We start from the raw sequence: 22,976 nt of genomic DNA, 5'->3' as shown, positions 1-22,976 counted from the left end.
ATTGGCAACTAACTCTGGTAGACTGATTGCTATCGGTTATATCGGTAAGCGGGAAGATCGGTGCAAAGATAGCTACTGATAACGATCGGCTTTTCGATCGGGTGCTGTGACCGGCTGATAAGGTGCTATATGAGCAGAAACGAGACAACTATTGAGATGAGAATTCGAGCAGCTATAGTGCTCCCTGAATTACGGTACAGTATTGATTACGACTCAACAACTGTATTGCCACTTGTGAGGAATATGTAAGCTCCGCCTCCATAAATCGATGTTAAATACGATGTTAATTGTAATTCCTATGAAACAAAGCTGCAACCTTACGATATTCGGAGTTTAAATGCAACTCAACTGACAAGATGGAAGTTGCGTGTGCTTTTATTGCAACTCTTTTAGACCAAAGCATAGAAAACCACATTTTGGATGATGTTGCAGGTGCTGCTTGGGTTGCTGTCTTGTAACCAAGTGGCAACCCGAGTAGAAGTAAAAATCAGAACAATATCATCATTTGATATTCCTCAGTGAAGTATTCAAGATCATAATTAGCTATTGGTTTGTTTGACATAGATAAAAGATAAAAAATAAGATCAAAAATTAGTATGGGGAAGAGCACAATAATATCTCATTTTGATGTTATAAGATCAGACTAATATCTGGGGAGATCTGGGCTGTAGCACATCTAACCAATATCATAAAATGATCTGACAGATGGATTAGAGTAAAAAAAGAAAAATGGCCCAGACCAGAATCGAACTTATGACCTTGTGATTTATGAGCAGTGACATTACCACTGCACTACGACTCACATCTGAAAATAGGAGGTAACAAGAGCATCAAGTTCTACGTTTTCCAAGGTGTTTGCGAGTCATGGTAGTTGTGTTGGTTCGGTCCCGCCTGTTGTAGATGAGTGTGTGAAAGAACTAATTATGATCTTGAATAGTAGTTTTCAGATCTTACAATTTTCGGATGTTATAGATGAATGCGTCAAAGAACTGATTTTGATCTTGAGCAGTAATTTTCAGATCTTTCGAATTCTGGATGTTGCAGATGGAAATGTGAAGAGCTAATTTTGATCTTGAGCAGTATTTTTCAGATTTCTCAATGATAAATGTTCTATTCCGGAATATTAATACATTTTTCAACCAAAATTTGCAAACTGACGTGATGGTATGGAAAATAAAAATGAATTAAGGCTCAATTAGGAATTGCATATTTTCCTAAACTAAGAGAGCACTTTTCTCTAGATGATTTCACATTTTATGCTCTTTCTCTGAATTGTTAACAAAGCTAGTGATCCAAACTTTAAAAACGACATGCGTAGAAACTAGTTTGGTTTATTTTGTGCCTAAAACAGGACGCAATCAGTGAAGTACTAGATTGTAGTAATGAGCTGAATTTTTGTATGGTGAGAAGGTAAATTCTCAATCTCTGCAACGAAATGATGCAAAATGCCTGGCTATTATGATTCCATGCCTAACCTAATGGTGTTTGAGCAAAACTTTAGGTAACTGTGTTACTGTTTTCTTCATTTCTTGCAACAAAGTTTTCCAAAGTTTTTTTTTTCAACAGCACCAAATAAGGCAAGGAATCACAATACCCACGCCTTCTGCATAATTTCGTTGCAGAAACGGAGAATTTACCTACTAGCCATAAAAAATCAGCTAAAAATCTAGTATGTACTTCACTGAACGTGCTCTAATGTGAACTGTCGCCCAGAAAAGCTTTGGAAACATTTATAAGATCGTAGTCGTCACGACTGTTGTCTGTTCATATACCCGAGGCGGAATCGCTACGCAATTCGTTGGTTGAAACTCAAAAAGCTTGTCGTCTGCAGCGGTATGTTTTGTTGAATCTAGAATCAAACGGTCCGTTTTTCGAAATGGACGTATTTGCTTAGCGGGCCGATAAAGTTCCCAAATTGTCCGGTGATTCATTTATTGGATTCGTACCACAAATGCAAGCTCGACATCGAGGTCCAGCTCGTTGTCATCGAATCAATTGGAAAGCCCCTGCTGGTTTACTCACAGTGAAATAAAATAATTATAAACTGGGATTAAGAAATCTATCAGATAAAATCAGTTTATATTTTTATGCCTTTTTTAAAGAAAAGAAAATATCGATTATATGCATTTTTTGTGCAGAGTAATCGGCTTTTTTTGGACAGTTGCCGCATCCATAAACCCGCTTATTGAAAATGAAGGCCACTTCTACATTTTGTCCCAGTGCTCGTTTGTAAAATTTGTGGTGTACATAAGGGAACATCTATTTATTATGTAACGCTCAATTCGATATTTTTGAACTCGGTGGTTGGTTCATTAGGATCTGGCGGAATCCATAATGTGCTTTTGTATGATAACTCCAACTTTTTCGTATGGGTCGTAACGATAGGCTGTATTCCCTAATCTCCTGGAGCGTTACGGAATTTATTGAACCCCTCTCTCCTAAAGCGTTACATTATTTGAAGACGGCGCATAATGAAAGTTGAAAACTTAAAATAGTTTTTATGCGCAATGTTGGGAAATTTCGACATTTATACAGCGGGTTGCACTAGGCTTTCCAAAGATCAAATTAAGTACTAATTTTGAAATCATATCACGATGAGATATTGAGCAGATATTTGGCAACTTTTTGAATATCTCATCAATATCATATAAAGATATGACATCAAAATTTGATCGTTTTAAGATATGATTATGATATTCACGTCTACCCGGGAAATAGCTGAGTTTAGGAAGACGGATGGTTTTTTTTTGTCAAATGTGTTTCTGTATTGTGTGAAAGTTTAAGTCCTAGAATATGTGGTTGAGAAGGCTAGGAAATAATTAATGAGTATGCTACAGAAAGCTTTATTTACTAATTCCTTTCAAAGTTTTTTTTAAGTTCATAATTGATTTATTTTTTTCAAAAATTGACGGAGGCTTTCCAACTATTTCTAAAATTGTTTTTTTTTTCAAATTCATGCTTCACCGAATGATAGGACTTAATGTGGATGGATGGAGCAATGCCAAGATGAATTCTGAAGAAAACTCTGAATACAGTGGATAACAACTAAGCTCATAAGGGCACTAATAATGGAGAAGAAGAATTCTCTACCGATTCCCTCCAGGAGCACTTTCAACTCGGAGTCAGTTTGGCTTTCTGTTCTGCAGTGTCGTTACCTGTTCTGTGGCTTAGTTGGTTAAAGCGCCGACTCTGTGAATATGGAGTTGGGAGTTCCAATTCCACCAGGGATGCGATTTTTTCACTAGTTCATTTGAATCCGAGTAGATCTACTCAAAAATTGCGCTGATGTTATGATATTCAAATGTTAGTGGAAAGATGAAAAGGTAAAAAAAAATCAAGTCATAATATAACAATCAGAATTGGATGTAGAAATGATCTAACCAAGTTTCGGTCTCAAAAGCGCTGTTTGACAAAAAAAAAATCAGCACTTTCAACGAAGTCATCTCCCCATGAAAAGGACATAAAATTGGTTCAAACCCCTCAAACGTTCTAAATCCCCCCGTTGGCGACAGCCTTTTCTTGAACTCCCATTCATCCGGGCTGGTAGGAGCATATCAAATGCATTCCCATGTCGTACAAGTGCGGAGACCGAAGGATTCAACATCCCTAACCGACACTCCTTTTGAATCTGTGACAAAACCCCGAAAGAAAACCGGAATGCCAATTGGAAAAGTGCCAATCACAGATGAGCTCCATGTGCATTTTCATCCGGTCCCGGTCGGTGATGGTATTCCTGTTTTCACATGTGCGGTGCGGTATTATATAGTCACAAAGTCAGCAGGCCACAATTGGCGTGACTTTCAAGCGCTCAGTTGGCAGTCTTCTCCCTTCTTTGTGCTGAATAATATGAGCAAAGTTTATTTTCGATCCAGGCGCCTAGTGACCTGTTTTTCCTTCTTTACGTAGCAATTTGTGCTATTCCCAGTATGATACCCAATTTTATGCTGGGAAGTAACCCATCAGCTGGATATAAGCACTGCGCATTTCATCTCCATCGCCAATTGGCAAGGGAGAAAGCCCAAACATCGAATAAACAAAACCTCGAATTACAAGAATCAAGAAGTAGACTTTTCTTATTTTCCTTTTTTCCTTTCTTATGTGTCGTCCCAACTAAAACATTTACTGATTGTTTTGGGTTTGGCTGTGTCAAGAATATTTTAACAAAAATATCCTGAACCGACCGGGAATTGAACTGCGTTAGCCATTCAGGATGTAGGCCCTGATCGCTGACAGATGTTAACAGATACAATTTGAAGATTATTTTTTTTTTAGTTTTTCTTTTATTTCTTTACAGAGTTCTGACTTTACATTTATTACAAGTTTTGGAGTTCGATGTTTCATATTTCGACGTTCCATCACCAGACGCTCTCATGCAGCAGTGGTTCGTCTTTTTCTGACCTGTTTTGATTCAGATTGATGCCAGGCGGCAGAAGATATAAATTACCGAGTTCCGTATGCGGCATGTTGTTTGTACCGGATGTCCTTATTATTTCGCTTTTCTTGGATTTCTACACTCGTTCTGAATGTACCGGTACTTATTCTCTCCGAGGTTGCCATGGGAAAAGAGATGACTTTCCCCTTATGGTGCTGGTGTTTGCCTTTGCTTGCTGCTGTGAGACAAATTGGTGCACGGGAGACCACCAGAGTGAAATTTATGGAGGCATCCCATTGATTTTCTTAGAATTACATCACTACGGAATACCACCACATACGATGATGCAGGTCACTTGGAGTTCCTTGAAGTTACTCAGAGATGTGTTAACCCTTGAGCAGTCGCGTCTTTGACTACCTGCAGTGACGCCGCGCTCACGCTGTGTACCACATGCGTGCATTTTTCATGGTGCGTGTACTCAGTACACGACGCGACCGCTCCCGGGTTAAAAAAATCAACTGTGAGACTATAGCGTATACGAACTGTTGAGCCCACTTTTAAGCCATAGTTTGAGATATAGTTATAATCAAGCGTTTTTTTTGCTTTCTCGTAAACCAAAGTGTACTGAAAGGCTAAATGTTCACTCAAAAAACGAATTTTTGATAAAATGCTAGAGGAATCAATTCACATACCAATCGACTCAGTTCGACGAATTGAGATGATGTCTGTGTGCATTAGACTGGGTCAACAAAGTCGATTTTTCGGAACAAAGCTTTTTCGATTTATTTTAGCGTCCAAAGCAACTGTGCAAAATTTGGGAGCGATTTGTTGCTTCCCCGTATTCCGCATTGCGATTCAAATTTGTATGGAATTTAGTATGGAAAAACGTGCTTTTTTGCATTTTTCTCATAAATTGAAATTTTTTCGTCTAAATAGATCTAACCAATGACGTTAAACTATAGCCTAGGATATGCCGAAAAACTTTGCCGAAGACCGCAAAGTGATCCAACACTTGTGAAAAAAGTTATAACGTGCAGATTGCCCAGTGGTGCTTAACATTTAACATGTAAAGGAATAACATCAATAATAAAATCTCAATTTTTGGCCTAAGTTACCAGGCGAACAACTTTTTTCACAAGCATCGGATCATTTCGGCACATCCTAAGCTATACTTGAACGTCATTAGTTACATAGCATTAGACAAAAGAATTCAACTTACGAGTAAAATGCAAAAAAGTACATTTTCCCATACTAGCTTCCATACAATTTTCAATTGCAATGCGGAATACGGGGACGCAACCAATCGCTCCCAAATTTTGCACAGTTGTTTTGGACGCTAATATAGATTGAAAAATCTTTGTTCCAGGTTGACACGATCAAATTTAAAGTTTCTCCATACAACGTTGACCCACTTTAGTATGCATGTATGTGTATGTGTGTGTGCGTATGTCTGTGTACAAAAAAGATCACTCACTTTTAGGGCACTTCCCATTGGCCGATTTTTCGGGCTTTTACACGAAAAGAATCGGAATTTTCCCGCATCGTTTGCTATCAAAAAGAGTTCAGATCGGTCAAGCCGTTCCGGATTTATGACCATTTCAATGATCCGGACCAGCACCGGTAGAACTGGCCGTAAACAAAACTAAACCAAGCCCTATCATGATGCACATCAAACAGCGCCGATTTTTCGTATCCTTAAGTATAATTGACGAATGTTATGTGGCCTAATATTCAAGATGGCGGCTGTTTAAACAGAGTTTTTCGCTCCAAAACCATGCAATATGGCTATATTAGGTATGGGGAAAGATGATTAGAGTTCAAAAATGGTGACCAGACTATCCAATATGGTGGCCTAAAATCCAAGATGGCGGCTGTAAATTCAATATGGCAGCTATCATGTAATATGGGTATAATTGGTATAATTGGTATGGCGAAGATTACTGGAGTTCAAAAATGGCGAAATGGCGAATATCCAATATAACGGTCAAAAATCCAAGAACGCGGCTCAAAATTTAAGATGACTGCTGTTTAATGGAGTTTTCATCTCTAAAATCATGCAATATGGATGTAAAATGGTTGTGTTACCGTCGAAATTTGTCGGGATAGTGCGAATTAGATGATTTGCTCCTATATTCTTCCGCTAAAGCCTGTGATACAGCCCTTCCGTTGTTGGCAAAGCCGTTGGGAAGGTTGAGTGTGATAGTATTGGTAATCGTTTTGTATTGAAGCCTTTTCATCTTGTTCCAGACTTCACTTGCCGGGGTCGTTCGGGTTAATGCTTGTGAGGGATTCAGCTCTCAGCAAGTTTGTTTCACATCCTAGATAGTTTTGCGAGCTCTAGAGTGTACTTTCTGGCATTTTTGTAGTGCTTGGGGTTTTCGAGGATCGTCGTTACTGATCCGTCGTAGAGCTCGTAGTTGTTTACGTCTTTGCTTTTGTGCTACTTCGACGTCTTCGCTCCACCATGAAACCGACTTTTCCGACGTCTACGTTTTGCAGTAGATGTTGGGATAGCTCGCACTGATGAGGGTAGAAAGGAGCAAAGTGAGGCCTACAGAACGCCAAAGCGAGGTTGCCCCGGAGACGAATGTCCCTCAAGTTGAATAAGGCTCCGGAGCCATAAATGCGGTCATTGAAGCTGTTGCTCAAACTATTTCCAGTCTAAAGGTGGGGTTGGGTATAAGAGAGTTATACATGGGTAGTTCCACCGGTGCTGATCTGGATCACTAAAATGATCGTAACTCCGAAACGCCTCGACCGATGCGGAGCAATTTCAATAGCAAACAATGTGACAAAATTCTGGTTCGATTCGTGTTAAAATCGTTGAAATCTGCCAATGGGAAGAGCTCTAAAAGTAAGTTACATTTTTTGTCCACAGCCTCAATTCGTCGAAAAGATTTGATTGGTATATGAGACTTGACCCCAGGAATGCCATATTATACAGATTTATCAAAAAATCATCTGCCATCGCTGCTTGACCCTACGAGCCTTCTATAAAAAATTCGTCCCATATAACATGGGACAATCGGGCGTAGAACGGCAGTATAGCGCCTAAATGTATTCTATTCTAATTCTACTATATCGAACCTTTGCGCTGTTGTCACTTTCCTACCCTACACCCTGGTAGAATGATGAGCACGAGGATGTTGATGTTGATGTGTGGTTGTTGGTTGTTCCTTTTCCAGTCCTATTGGAGGTCCATTATAAGTTGCCGTTAGCTGATTTGTAAGTTTCCGGGTCCGTTAGAGCATATCTGGCGTTCGATTTGAATAGGTTGAATCTACATAGGAATCACAGCAAACATACGACCTATTTAAATCGAAAGCCAGATATGCTCAGAAGAGGGTCAGGTGGGCTCTCGGGGGTAAGAGCAACTGACGAAAAATTGCTAGTGCCGGGGCTGGAATCGAACCCATGCCCATCCACTTATGAAGTAAACGTGTGACCACTACGTCAGGGGTCCCGACTGAGCCCATAATCATACAAATTTTAATTCGGTATTCGCAATATTTGATGAGATATACCAGATAATGTTTTGACCCATTCTCGCTCTTCTGAACCACTGTCACCCCCTACACTGTATTGATCCAAAATGTAGGCTTCGTGACCGAGTGGTTGGCGGTGGCAGTCGTTAAGGTATCTCGTAAGCCTCGGAGGGTGGGTTCGATTCCCGCTCCAGTCGGGGAAAACTTTTCGTCAAACGGGAAATGCTCCACTGGACATGTGCTGTCCGTTGTCTAGTGTGAGTAATGTTCGACTCCTGGTCAAAGACGGTGTAATTTGTTTTTTTTTCATGCAAAATACAAGAAAACTAGAAATAAAATGAATGAATGAGGCTTCCATCAGAAGTTATTTTTCTTTTACTCGAGCCTTGTGCTTAAAAAACGATTAAGTGACATCCATTTTTGTTAAATACATCATAAGACATGTCTCCATGGAAATCCAGTTTTGAAATCATTATCAATAATTTAAAGTCTTTCTTTTGCGTATAAACTTGTAATAGATGTTTACCTGCCATTTTGTTCGAAAAATCGATTTAGTTTTATGTCTACCCAGTCTCACCTAAACTTTGGTATACGGCAAAAAATAGATCCAAAAATTTCCGAACTCAGTAAAAGTTCAATTTATCGATGATAATTAGCGTGGCTCAAAATACCACATGTCAAAAAGTTCGATGGGCCCCCTTCTCATTTCGTTCTATATGACGCCACGATGCTCTGGTCAAATTTTCAGCTAAATCCGTTAACATTAGGGCGGTGCTAAACTCATTTGAAGTTTGTATGGGAGTTTATATGGGAAAACATCGTTTTTAGCATTTTTCTCATGAGGGGCACTATTTTAACTTAAAATACATAACCGATTATATAGAACTATAGTCTTAAATGTGCCGAAAATTTTTGTCGAAGACCACAAAGTCATCCGAAGCTTGTAAGAAAAGATATTACATGCAGACCATCTGGTGGTGCTTAACATTTAACATGTAAAGGAATAACAATAGCAATAAAATCTCATTGGATGGGCTCGTACTGTCTAGGCTATATCTTTTTTCGCAAGTTTCTGATTACGTTGCGGTCTTCGGCAAAGCTTTTCGGCACATCCCAGGCTATATTTCTATAGGATCGATTACGTGTTTTAAGACAAATTAGAGCCCCTCAGAAGAAAATTGCAAAAAACGATGTTTTCCCATATAAACTCCCATACAAACTTCAAATGAGTTTAGCACCGCCCTAATGTTAACGGATTTAGCTGAAAATTTGGCCAGAGCATCGTAGCGTCATATAGAACGAAATGAGAAGGGGGCCCATCGAACTTTTTGACATGTGGTTTTGCCATACAAGCTTGAGCCACCCTAAATTGATAATATTACTGTTATGTCGCCAATTTAGTGGATTACAAAACGATCCAAGTTAAAAAAATTACCGAAATCGTATTTTAAAAAATAAGTTTGCATATCTCAATAATTGGCCTCTGAGGAAATTGAAATATCGTGCCCATTATTCAGCTATGCCAAAATTGATCACTACATAAACGTACTTCTCTTCTCCCAAATTGTAAACTGTGCAAGCTTCATAACTAACAGTTCCATTCTAGGAGAAGAAAAACCTTCGTTACATTGAGTTTTCGATTGATCAAGAGCAATTGCCTGACAAAACCAATAAATCTATACTAAAAACAAGCAAACAATACAAATCAAATTGACTCTGCACTTTCGGAAACTCTGTAGCATCTCGTCTAGCTTATCAGCAGTAGACTGCTTTCCAGGATTTGTTGCACTGCCCTACCGTATAAAACTTCAGCGTCGAAACGGCAAGTCACTACAATTGCACTTGTTTTCCAATCCAATCCAGTTGTTGCAGTTGGTGTTGAACTCAACAATTTGTACGCAATCGTATGTATAATTTCCAAACCGGATTTCGTGTCCTTCCGGTCACCGGGCTGCCATCCTCTCCTGTCCTCCAGATACCTACCATTCGATACAAAATAATCCAATCTGGTGTGAGTTCACAATTGCAGCACCGCAGTAGCAAATCGCTCCCACGTGCACTCTACGGGGGTGTTGACAATTTGTAGGTGAAAATGTTGCTTCATTTAGGATCCGGTTGAGGAAAGATACAGTAGTGCATGCAGCCCGGTGCGATGTGTGTGTTCTGCGGAAATAATCCGATTAAGATGGAGCTTTCCAACATCTCACGTACGGTACGTATGAACGTACGGGTCGAGTCGGAACGTGTGCCAGCGATGGACAGGCGGCACTGTGAACCTGTCATTCTTCAGCGATTGGTTTACCATATTCGGTCGTCGGTCCAAGCGTGACCCACATCGCATCGGGATGGGAAGGTACGTGTTTGTGGATATTGTCGTACCCCATATGGGACACAACTTTGGAAAATTAAGTTTCGATGAGAAAAAGCGTATCCAAGATATTTGGAAACCTGAGGGAAATGATGAAATGGTGTCTCTCCTGGTCAATTAAAAATATTTTGAATCAACAGAAGTGTTTCAAAAATCAATACTAAGTTTGATAAAGTATCTGCTTTTCGTTAACCCAACCAATGAATTATCCATAGTTTATGAAACAACTGCCATAAACTCTTTGGTACAGGAAGGGTCATATACGACCACGACGATGACACGGAGTATTACAAACGTGTTTGATGAGAGCGAGGTTTTGGGAGCAGAGGCAGAACAGTGCATCCCCAACTGTTTGTTTATGTCTTTTATTCACAACCAGTATTTAACTTTTTACGCCCAAGGTGTCTCACAATTGTAATCTTCATAAAAAATTGATATCAACGGTCAAGTTCCAATAAAATAAAAATGATTTCATGAAAAAAAAATCTGGAAGTCAATGGTGTACTTATAAAAGAATTCTGCAATGTGGGTCCTCAACTTCCGAAATTTGTTTTCTAGTTCTGCTTTAGCACAACTCTTAAACTATCGTTGTATTCTGATCCGTATAACAATGTATCTATATCTAGTGAAAGAAAGAATACACTAAGGTCTTTTTTTACACGGGCAGTTTTTCTGCTTTAACTCGGTCAATTTTGAGCCAATTCACATGAAAATTTGTACACAGGTAGACACGGTTAGTGATTTCAGATGACATCAGGGTTTACTAGAGATATCTACGTGCATCAAAAAGCATATTTCTCTCTGTTTCTCTATTTTTCCATTAATCTCCCAATCTCATTAGTTGTAACTTACGCAGGACGAAGTTCTCCTGTAGAAATCCCTGGAGAAATCCCTAAAAGTTACAAAAGAAACTCTATTCTGGGATTCTCAAAGAAATCACGTAAGAAATGGCGATTGGAAGCTCGGCCGGACTCCCTCAAATGGGCTCCCTGGAAGAAAAATTTAAAAAATAATCTCGGGTTAAATCATAGCAAAAATCGAATAAGGAAAAAAACGAGCAGAACCTTTGAAGGGAAACACGCCCGCAAGATTCCTTGAATGAATCTTTAAAGATTCCTTAAAGGAACACAAAGAATCCTGGATGGTGCCCATAAAAGAATCCTATGTAAAATCCCGGAAGGAATCTTTGAAGGAATTTCGTTATAATCCTAAGAGAAATCTCAACTGGAAGCTCGACTGAAAGAATCACAGAAGAAATGCCGGGAGGAATTACTGGAGAAATCCCGAAAAAACATGAGAGAAATGCCTGAAAGAAAATCCGACTAGAATCATTCAAGGAATACCAGGAGGAATCTCAGCACGCATACTTGGAAGAGTAACTCTAGAATTCTCTGAATATAATAGAGATCTGAGAAATAATACCAAGAGTAACCTGTGAAGTAATTCCAGCAGGAATCTCTGAAAAAAAAATGATGTCGGCTAGAGTTTCTGAAAGAATCTTTTCAAGGTTTCCTAAATCAGTGATTACTTTATTCCTAAAGGAGTCCCGCAGAAAATACCTGATGGAATCCTTAGAGGAATCATGGCAAGAAACTCGGATGGAAGCTAAGAAGGAGTCCATGAAAAAACTGTTGAAGAAATCTCGGAATGAATTATTTAAAGAAATCCCTGAAAAATATTCTTTTCGGGAGGAAATCCTAGTGGAATAACAGCAATAATTCCGGAAATAATCTTTGAAGAAGTTTAATCCCTGAAGGAATGCCGAATATAACAACTGGAAAAATCTTCAGGGATTTTCTAAAGCAATCCCTGCAGAAATCCCTGATCTCAGGAGCAATCCCCCAAGCAATTCCTGAAGAAATCACGGAAAGAGTTCCTGAAGGTAACTCAAGAAAATCTCATCTTATCTAACCCTTACCATTTTACTATCCACCTAATCGTTTTCTCTGACCTGTATCCTAACTCTAAACCCTACCTTATGCCCTACCCTCTACGCTAAATTGTCTTCCATAACCTCTACCCTATCCTCCATCTTACCATCTACCCTAACCCTCTATCTTACCGCCATCTTGAATTTCAAAATTGCGTCAAATATCGATTTTTGACTTCTACTCATCGAGCCCGATCAATAGATACCTATAATGCATGGTATCATAGCTCAAACCACCATTCCCTGTCTGCCATCTTAGATTATGGTCCGCCGTCTTGGTTTCCAAAATAACGTCGGATATTTATTTTTGAGTTCTACCAAACTTACTGGGTTCTTTCAGGAATTCCTTTATCAGTCGCTTCAAAAATTCTTTCAGGGCCTCTTCTATAAATTTCTTCATGGAATATCACCAGGAAACTCTCCAGAAGTTCTTCAATGATGTTTTCCAAGATATTCCAGCAGATATTCCTCCAGTGATTTCTTCAAAAATCATCCTCGAGTATTCCTCCATCTTTTTCCCCAGAATTTCTTTCAAGCAGCACACCATTATGAATTTTTACTCTGATTCTTTATAAAATTAAGAAATATCTTCAGTTATAATTCCAAGAAAAGTTTACATATATTCCTTTAGAAAGTTTTAGGAATCTTTACCCAAGTTAAAGTATTTCTCCAGACATTCCTTCGAAATTACTTTAGAAATATCTTCATGAATTCCTCTGGGAAATCTTTTTTATTTTTTACATCCTCCACGAATTATAATAAAAGATTACTCTTGCATTTTTTTTAAATATTTATTATTGAATAGTTGTTGGAATTCCACCAAGCAAGGTATCCTGAGGGAGAGTGTCCAGAAATTTCTTCAGCAATTCTTTCTAAAATTATTCCCCGAAAATTCCCAGGGATTTTTCCACATAATCCGGCAGGAGTTCGCTCAAGAATATCTCCAGGGATTTCTTCAGGAATTAGATTCTCAGTTTATTCAAAAAATCTTCCAAGGATTCTTTCAGAAATTCCTCCATGGATTCCGTCTAAAACATACTAAGGGATTCTTTCTGAAATATCACCTAAGACTCCTTCAGTAGTTTAAGGATTTTTCATGAATGTCAGTAAAAGATTACCAGTAACATTTTTCTATTAATTTTTTTTTATTTTCAGAATTTTTGGAGAATTTTCAGCGATTTCTTTGGAAATTTTCCAATTCAGGAATTCATTAGAAAATTTCATCAGGAGTTACCGAAGAAATGCCTAGAAGCTTACTTACTACTTGGAATTCCTCGTGCAGTTCTTTCAGAAATATTTCCTGGAACTCCTTAAGATATTCCTCCGAGAATTGTTTAACCCATTGGAGATGGAGTTTTCATCTTTCTGGTTGCAACCTAGCTGGATTACTACACGTTTGTGATGATCGATTTACTCGGCTGGACACGTATGACCCATCCCAGACAACCAGTCATCGTATAAGATGCTTCAGAAGATGATATAGTGGAGGCCATATGCCACTTCAACATCCTATGCCACATCTTATACGATGACTGGTTGACTGGGATCCGTCCCCAAAGGGTAGATATTCCTCGACAGATATTTGCAGAAGTATTTCTTGAAATTACATAAAATATGTTGGAGTTATCTTTCAAGAGTTACCTGAAGGAATTTCTGTAAAAATATTTAAAAATTTCCTGATGAGATTTAGTTTCATTGTAACAGTTTCAAAAGCAATCGTTGGAGGAGCTCCTGGAGAAATCCCTGAGGATTACCTGGAGGATATCTTGGGATTTGTTACAAAAGTTCAGTTAATTGGACGCCTTTGCTCAACTTCACAACAAAGGAATAGGAAAGCAAAACCTCTGTAAATTGGATGAATTTTTAGAATTTATTTAATTTATGAGATTTTTTGGAAAAGTTTAAGGAAAAAATCCTGGAGAAGTTTCTGAGAAAATTCCTGAAGGCTTTCTAAAAGACATCCTTGAACTAAGTCATGAAGCAGTTTCTGAGAAAATCCTTGAATAAATATCTTCGGGAATCCATGCAGCTATTGCAGACGAAGATACTAGAGGAATTCTTGAATAAATCTCCTCTTCAAAAGCTCGAAGAAAGATTTGGAACAAACCCTGGAAGAACTCCTGGAGATACTTCTGGATTCTTGAAATAATTTCTTGCACAATGTCTGAATGGAATTAGTGGATACAATTCCCTGATACAGTTTCCCTAGAGGAACTTGTGAAGTATTCTTAAAGCAATCGCCAAAAGAAGTTTCCAAAAAACAAATTATATTTTTTTTAAGGAATCTCTGAATGGAATCAATGGAATTCAATGCCTGGCGAAATATCAATAAATAAATCCTGAAGTTGTTTCTAATGGAACTCCTGAAAAAAAATCTCTGAAGGGATTTTTAAGAAACATCGGAAAATAATCTTGAAGAATCCCTGCAGGTGAAGGAATATCTGGAGAAGCCCCCTGGAGGAACTTCCAGAAGAATCTATTGAAATTTTTTTGGAAGGATTCTTGTAGAAACACCTGAAAGAATCCTTGGAGCAATTCTTGAAAAGAACCCTTGCAGAACTCCAACAAAAAATTCAGATTTTACCATAGCAGTACTTGTCTTAAATGTGTTTAAGGAAAGAATATCCTTAGAAGACACGTGCGATGTAGTGAATATCCGATGGTTCCATCGTCTTTATCGTCATGCAAATCGAGAGACGGTTCAGAGAGAAGTTCATTCATAAAACTTCATCGACGTTTCGAGATTGCGAATATGAGATCCCTTGATCAAAAGGTCGTGAAAATTGCGTGTGTTGCAGAATCAATAAGGATTCTTCAAAACCCGCGCACGCATACCAGGAACCGACATATTATCTAACTTGCATGAACCTAAAATTCACAGGGTTTCAGTTTATGGTCTAACCTTTCAGAAAAGTCTTCAGGTATCAGAAGGCCGGCTCCAGAGGCACGTAAACCTCCATTTGGGACATTTGTGCCATCGCCAAAATAACAGCCTATTTCATCATCTACCTGAGGGAAAAGGAAGGAAAAAGGATTTGGATGGGGATAGGGACAGATAGGGAAATAGGAAAAATACCCTGGAAGAGGGTACTAACGCACAAGCGTACCACAATGGGTTCAAACAGCGCCCTGAAAAGGGCACTGTAATAACGCATAAAGCGTAAAGAGAGCCTATAGCTCTTTACCACAGCGGGTTAAGAACAACAGAATATCCTGAAGATTCAGGTTTCTGAAGTCAGTTTCACTTAATAAGTGTTTACCGAATACTCGGAAACGCAGTTGCCCGAAAACTGGACAGTTACATATCAAATGATACGAAGTTCCATAATCGGATTCACAGCTATCACAGGCAAATGAATCAGCTTGCTGAATATTCGCCATGTGATAGATGAGTCGGCAGTGGCCAGTCAATGCTTTGACCAGAATGCTGCAATTCTGCTTTGACAGATTTGTAAGATACTTCGCCACCCGTAGAGATGGCTCAGCACTATACAATTTGGTTTGACGACATGACTCCAAACTATTCCAATATTGTCTGTGTTGAGTGACAGCCTAGGTGTGAATCTGAAGCTTAATCCAACACTTCGATGTCGGAATAGCTGGCTCAGGGCCAATGAAGTCATGTGATGCTCCAGAGCGAGCTAACTCATCAGCCAATTCATTTCCAGCGATGGAAGAATGACCAGGTACCCATAGAAGGTGAACAGCGTTTGCTGAATTCAGCTCCTCGATTTGAGTTTGACAAGCGATAACTAGCTTCGACCTGGAGTTGGCCGAAGCAAGTGCTTTAATAGCAGCCTGGCTATCTGAACAGAAGTATATTACTTTGCCCATTACGTGTTGCTGAAGTGCTGATTGCACTCCGCACATAAGAGCAAAGATTTCGGCTTGAAAAACGGTGCAGTGTCTACCAAGTGAGTAAGACTGATTCAGCCTTAGCTCACGAGAATAAACACCAGCACCTGCTCGACCTTCGAGAAGGGAGCCATCAGTGTAACATACGATGCCGTCTGAAATACTTCTTTCCAGATAACTAGATGTCTACTCTTCCCGGGAAGGGAATTTCGTGGAAAATGTCCTATATGGAAAATTACAAGCAATTGTAAGATCACTTGGAGCAAGGACAATTTTGTCCCAATTCACTAAAAGTGGAAACAACGAGGTGTGTGTTGATGTGCGGTTCACAGGAGTTTCCTCTAGTAGACCGAGTACCCGTAGATGATAAGTGCAAGAAAGTGCTTCTTGTTTGAGATGAATGTGTAGTGGGGCAACGTCAAAGAGAACTTCAAGCGCTGCCGTGGGAGTTGAAGAGAACGCTCCAGACATCGCCATTAAGCACATCCTTTGGAGATGGCCTAATTTTGATTGGACCGTTCTCACTTCGCCCTTTTGCCACCACACAAGACATCCATAGGCCAATATTGGCCGAACAACAGTTGTGTAGATCCATTTGATATAGGGGAAATTGCCTATTCTCGGCCGTTTTGTTCTCCTCGTCTTGGGGGTTTTTTTGAAGCCTACTGAACTCAAAGTTGGCCTCAAATCCTTCCCAACCAAGCTGAATTATATGGCCAAGTTTCGGGCAATTTAGCTGACAAAAACCCCCCATGACGAAGAGAACAAACCTGCCGAGAATACCCGATGTCACCCTACTTGGGTTTTAGACCCCAAGTTGTACCAAAGGTTCGCCGGCATTGCCCGAAGGCCATACAAGCTTTCTTGATTCTGAACTCAACATGAGGTGTCCAGGAAAGCTTGGAATCAAGAATGACTCCAACGTACTTTACCTGTTCAGTCACATTGATTTCAGAATCAAAGAGACGTAAAGTTCGAACACCATTACGGTTTCGCTTTTCCGTGAAAAGAACAATAGATGTTTTACTCGGATTAACCGAAAGGCCATATTGGCGACACCAACCCTCAACTACCTGAAGAGCGTTTTGCATCAGGTCGAAAAGGGTGCTGATGCACAAACCGACTAACAATGTTAGGTAGTCGTCGGCAAAACCATAAGTAGGAAAACCGCTATTATTGAGTTGCCTCAATAGCGTATCTGCTACGAGATTCCATAAAAGTGGTGATTAGACTCCCCCTTGGGGGCATCCACAAACACTCAATTTCCTAATCGCCGCTTGACGCAATGTCGAGAAGAGATGTCGGTTTTTGAGCATTTGGTGAATCCAATTGGAAATCATTGGAGATATACCATGACCCCGTGCGGCTTCCAATATGGCATCGAAAGGCACATTGTCGAAGGCACCCTCGATATCTAAGAAAACACCCAAGCAGGATTGCTTTTGAGCAAATGCCTTCTCGATATCGTAAACAACTTTGTGTAAAAGAGTCACAGTGGACTTTCCTGATTGGTAAGTGTTATAGAGGAATGGCCTGAAGCCATGATCAAAGAAGCCTATGTTAATTAAGTTGTTTGACATTATACTTTTCTACAATTATTACTGTTCCAACCTCCGAAGTAAATAGACCTAAACTACAACTAGTCTTTAATTCATTGGAGTTGTGACAATTGGCGACGAGAAGTTACTCAGGAGAATCCAGATCAACCTCGTTTGAAGATGTCCAACCAGGATTTGAAGGACGCAATTCTCCGGCTCACCGAGCTGGTAGCAAGTCAGCAACAACAGATATCATTGCTCAACCGGGCCGGTCAAGTCAACCAACCGGGAAGTGAGAGGATTATCGAAACGCTGGCCACGGGAATTGAAGATTTCTATTACGATCCTGACGGTGGAGTATTTTTCGACGCTTGGTATGCCCGTTACGAAGACGTTTTCAAGGTCGACGGCAAGAATCTGGACGATCCGGCGAAGGTGAGGCTACTCTTGAGGAAGATTGGCACCAAGTTCCATGAGCGGTACGTCAACAGTATCCTGCCCAAGCATCCTCGCGATTTTGGCCTGGACGAAACGGTGAACAAACTCAAGAAACTCTACGGCCGACAGACCTCGCTCTTCAACGATAGATACCGCTGTCTCCAGTACATCAAGAACGATGCCGACGATTTTTCAAGTTACGCTGCCTCCGTGAACAAGCACTGCGAAGCGTTCCAGCTGTCCAAGCTTTCGGATGACCAGTTCAAGGCTCTTCGTTTTGTCTGCGGCCTACAGTCTTCACGGGATGCAGACATTCGGACACGTTTGATCAGCAAGCTTGAAGCTGAAGAAACTGCTCCTCCGGCGGAAGGTACGAAGCTGACACTTGAAAACCTTGTCGAGGAGTGCCATCGGTTCAACAATTTGAAACAGGACACGAAAATGATCGAGAAACCCGTTCCGGAGAAATCCATCGTCAACGCCGTTTCATCGAAGCTTGCGAAAAAGAAGAAACCAAAATCTCCATGCTGGCTATGCGGTGACCTACACTTCGTGAAAGAATGCTCCTATCAAGACCATTTTTGTGGCAAGTGCAAACGGAAGGGGCATAAAGAGGGATACTGCTCTACGGCGGAAACGAAATCCAGACCTGGAAGAAAATTCGACAAATCGAAGACGAAAGAGTATGTGAAGTCTAAAGGAATTTCGGTGAAGCGTATCGACCTCCAAGGAAAGAGGAAATTCGTCACTCTTGGAATCAACGGAAATCAGGCGACGCTTCAACTGGATTGTGCATCGGATATCACGATTATCGCTACACCGACCTGGGAAGCAATCGGGAAACCAGCTATCGAAGCCTCGGAGATCGCAGCTATCAGCGCTTCCGGTGACAGAATCAACATCGTTGGCGAATTCAAGGCCCAGCTTACCATCAAGAATTCAACAAACGAAGGTATTGTCTACGTGTCATCAAACCCAGATTTGAATGTCCTTGGAATAGACACAATCGAACTGTTCGATTTGTGGGCTGTACCCTTCAATTCGCTGGTGAACGCTGTCCATCAAAAGCCGCAAGACACCGTTGAGAAACTCCGTTTGAAGTTCCCCGAAGTGTTCCAGAGCTCACTTGGTAAGTGCACAAAAGCAAAAGTGAAACTATACCTGAAACCCGATGCCCGTCCAGTGTACTGTCCAAAACGACCAGTCGCATATGCAGCACTTCCAAAGGTTGATGCCGAACTCCAACGCCTTCAAGACAAGGGAATAATCTCTCCAGTGAAGTTTTCCGACTGGGCCACACCGATAGTCGTGGTCCGGAAATCTGACAACGTGTCCGTTCGAATTTGTGGCGATTACTCTACCGGACTGAACAATGCGCTAGAATCAGATGGACACCCACTTCCGCACCCTGACGATATTTTCGCTGATCTTGCAGGCTGCCGATATTTTTCCCAACTCGATCTTTCGGATGCGTACCTGCAAGTCGAGGTTGAGGAGGAATCGCAAAAGTACCTGACCATCAACACTCATCGAGGACTGTTCAAATACAACCGCTTGCCACCTGGAATCAAGTCCGCCCCCGGTGCATTTCAACGAATCATCGATAGCATGGTCGCCGGCATTCCAGGAGTTAAACCGTATCTGGATGACATCATGATTGCCGGTAGGACTAAGGAGGAACATGACCAACGTCTCAATGATGTTCTGGAAAGGATCAAGGCATACGGATTTCATTTGAGGATGGATAAATGTCGCTTTGGTCTCTCACAAATCAAGTTCCTAGGACACATCATCGATCAAGACGGCTTACGACCAGATCCAGCGAAGACAAGTGCTATTTCGCAGATGCCAGCTCCCAAGAATGTGTCGCAGCTTCGATCATATCTTGGAGCCATCAATTATTATGGACGTTTCGTCAAGCAAATGAAGGATCTACGAGCACCCATGGACTACTTGCTGAAGAAGAACGTTAAGTGGGAATGGACGGATAGCTGCCAGAAATCGTTTGAGAAATTCAAAACGCTGCTGAAATCAGACCTGTTGCTGACCCATTTTGACCCAAACAAGGACATTATTGTCGCAGGAGATGCATCAAAAGATGGCGTAGGCGCAGTTATTATGCATCGTTTTCCGAACGGATCAGTGAAGGCTATTTCGCATGTTTCAAGATCTCTCACCGCTGCAGAACAGAATTACGGACAAATTGAGAAAGAAGCCCTGGCTCTAGTGTTCGCTGTAACCCGCTTCCATAAGATGCTATTCGGTCGGAAATTTATTTTGCAAACGGACCACAAACCGCTACTCAAGGTGTTTGGAAGCAAGAAAGGCATTCCTGTATACACTGCCAACCGACTTCAACGTTGGGCTTTAACACTGATGCTGTACAACTTTGACATCCAATTTGTGAAAACTGAAGAATTCGGACATGCTGACTTGCTTTCAAGATTGATGAAGTGCCATGAACGAGTCGACGAGGAGTATGTCATTGCTTCTATACAGATGGAAGCCGATGTTCAAGCCGTTCTCAGTGATTCCACATCAAGTCTACCAGTGACGTCAGAAATGATCGCTGCTGAAAGCTCGAAGGATTCCGCTCTGAAATCAGTTATGCTTCACATAAACGAAGGTTGGCCCGAACATTCCACGGAGATTAGTGACGCAGCCGTCCAGCAGTTTTTCACTCGCCGGGACAGTCTTCAGATCGTCCAAGGATGCATCATGTTCGGAGATCGAGTTGTTGTTCCTGTTCGTTTTCGGAAACGCATTCTTCAGCAGCTACATAGAGGTCACCCAGGAATGGACCGGATGAAGTCGCTTGCAAGAAGCTTCGTCTACTGGCCCAAGATTGATGATGACATCGAAGGACTTGTCCGGTGCTGCAGATCATGTGCTGAAGCTGCCAAGTCACCTCGCAAAACGGATTTGGAATCGTGGCCTGTTCCATCGAAGCCGTGGGAGAGAGTGCACATCGATTATGCTGGCCCGATTGACGGTTTCTACTATTTTCTGGTAATCGACGCTTTCTCAAAATGGCCGGAAATTTTTCGTACACGAAGCACTACCACATCAGCGACGCTGGACATACTACAGGAAATCTTTGCAAGATTTGGTAATCCAAGGACACTCGTTTCGGACAACGGAACGCAATTTGTTAGCGCCCGTTTCAAGCAGTTTTGTGATGAAAATGGAATAACGCACTTGACAATTGCACCATACCATCCGCAGTCTAATGGACAGGCTGAGCGCTTCGTAGACACTCTTAAGAGAGGACTCAAGAAGCTTCGAGAAGGAGGAAAAACCACGACGTTTCAGCATCTTCAAACTTTACTGTCCGTCTACCGGTCGACCCCGAATCGAAGCGCACCTAATGGCAAGTCTCCTGCAGAGCTTTTCCTTGGAAGAACTGTCTCTACACCGTTAAATTTGCTGAAGCCTAGGAGAACTACCTCCGTAGCCGTGAACGACAAGCAAAACAAACAGTTCAATCGACGTCATGGGACCGTGAAAAGAGAGTTTTCTGCTGACGATCTGGTGTATGCGCAGATTCACCATCGAAATGTGACCACTTGGGTTCCTGGCAAGATCATTGAGAGGAAAGGTTCTGTGAACTACAATGTACTTTTGGACAATGGTCGTCTTATCCGCTCTCACACCAACCAATTGAGAGGACGTCATCTGGAAACTCATCTGGAAACTTCCTTCGAAGATGTCGATGCAGATCATCAGCTACCATGGACAATGCTGCTTGAAGAATTCAATATTCCTATCCCATGTTCAATCAACCGCAATGATCCAATCGATGAACATCCGCAGAATCCGGTGGAGGTTCAACAACCAACTGAAGAACTGCCACCTGAAGATATACAACCTGAAGAAATGCTACCTCCGCTAATTGAAGAAGATGTTCCTGCAGACAATGTTGAAGATAATGAACCCCAACCTACTAACAACCCGATACGAAACCGAAGGCTTCCTTCGTGGCTCTCACCATATGATCTTTTCTGAAGGGGGAGATGTTATAGAGGAATGGCCTGAAGCCATGATCAAAGAAGCCTATGTTAATTAAGTTGTTTGACATTATACTTTTCTACAATTATTACTGTTCCAACCTCCGAAGTAAATAGACCTAAACTACAACTAGTCTTTAATTCATTGGAGTTGTGACAGTAAGCATGTTGGTTCGCATGAAGAGGCACATTGGCCAGATGAACATCACGGATGTGATGATCGACTATGCGTTCTAAGCATTTCAGAAGAAAAGAGGTCAAACTGATAGCTCTGAAGCTCTTTGCTTCTTCATACGACGCGCGACCCACTTTCGGAATAAACTTCACAGTAATATCCCGCCAGGATTTGGGAATATACCCTGCAGCAAAACTGCAAACAAGTAGGCTCAGTGTACCAGTTATGGCCATAGTTGATTTTCAACCTATAAAGATACAAATCAACAAGAAAAAATCGTGAACAACAGATCACGAACACAAAAGATGATTGCAATCATTCAAACTTTACAATTTGCTCAAATTATGGCAGAAATAAATCATTTTCCTTAACTTTTCGGCTTCCTTGCACCCTACTTCGCCATAGTGTACCAGTTATGGCAACTCCCATAAGGAATGCATGTAAATAGTGCGAAGTGGAACCCAAATTAACAAATGTGTCCATAACTGGTACAGGGCTCCTATCATTGGCACACGCCGTAATAAATACTAAAAGTAATTTTGGCTCCGTTTCTATATTTTTCCTGTAAAGTATTAAAACAAATCAATCATTTGACTTATTGTTTACATTCGTCGGTCTTCTTCTTATTTTTGTAGAAATAGTTTTTCTTAGGTGGTGCGATAACTGGTACAGGCACCCTAGTTGTTTCAAAACATGTTTGAAATGATCAAATCCCTTCTGAAGCAAAATAGGATAAATCCCATCTGCCCCAGGAGATTTGAAAGGAGCAAAGCTATTAAGTGCCCACTCAATCGATTCTAAAGTTATG

At 40.9% G+C, this 22,976-nt stretch overlaps 1 protein-coding gene across 1 annotated transcript; it reads left to right on the top strand.

Moving 5' to 3' along the window:
• The first annotated feature begins 17,521 nt into the window (after window positions 1-17,521).
• Window positions 17,522-22,155, top strand: LOC134287324 (uncharacterized protein K02A2.6-like). The gene has a single exon (XM_062848967.1). The coding sequence runs from the start codon at window positions 17,729-17,731 to the stop codon at window positions 21,989-21,991; it is 4,263 nt and encodes a 1,420-aa protein (XP_062704951.1). The 5' UTR covers window positions 17,522-17,728; the 3' UTR covers window positions 21,992-22,155.
• Window positions 22,156-22,976: the final 821 nt, after the last annotated feature.

This window comes from Aedes albopictus, chromosome 2 (assembly GCF_035046485.1).
Source record: "Aedes albopictus strain Foshan chromosome 2, AalbF5, whole genome shotgun sequence".
NCBI classification, from domain to species: domain Eukaryota; kingdom Metazoa; phylum Arthropoda; class Insecta; order Diptera; family Culicidae; genus Aedes; species Aedes albopictus.
Note: the sequence above shows the minus strand (reverse complement) of the source record. Positions and strands in the feature narration are given on the sequence as shown.

Coding starts and splice junctions, on each gene's coding strand:
- LOC134287324 (XM_062848967.1), top strand. CDS start 17,729: ATGTCCAACCAGGATTTGAAGGACGCAATTCTCCGGCTCACCGAGCTG.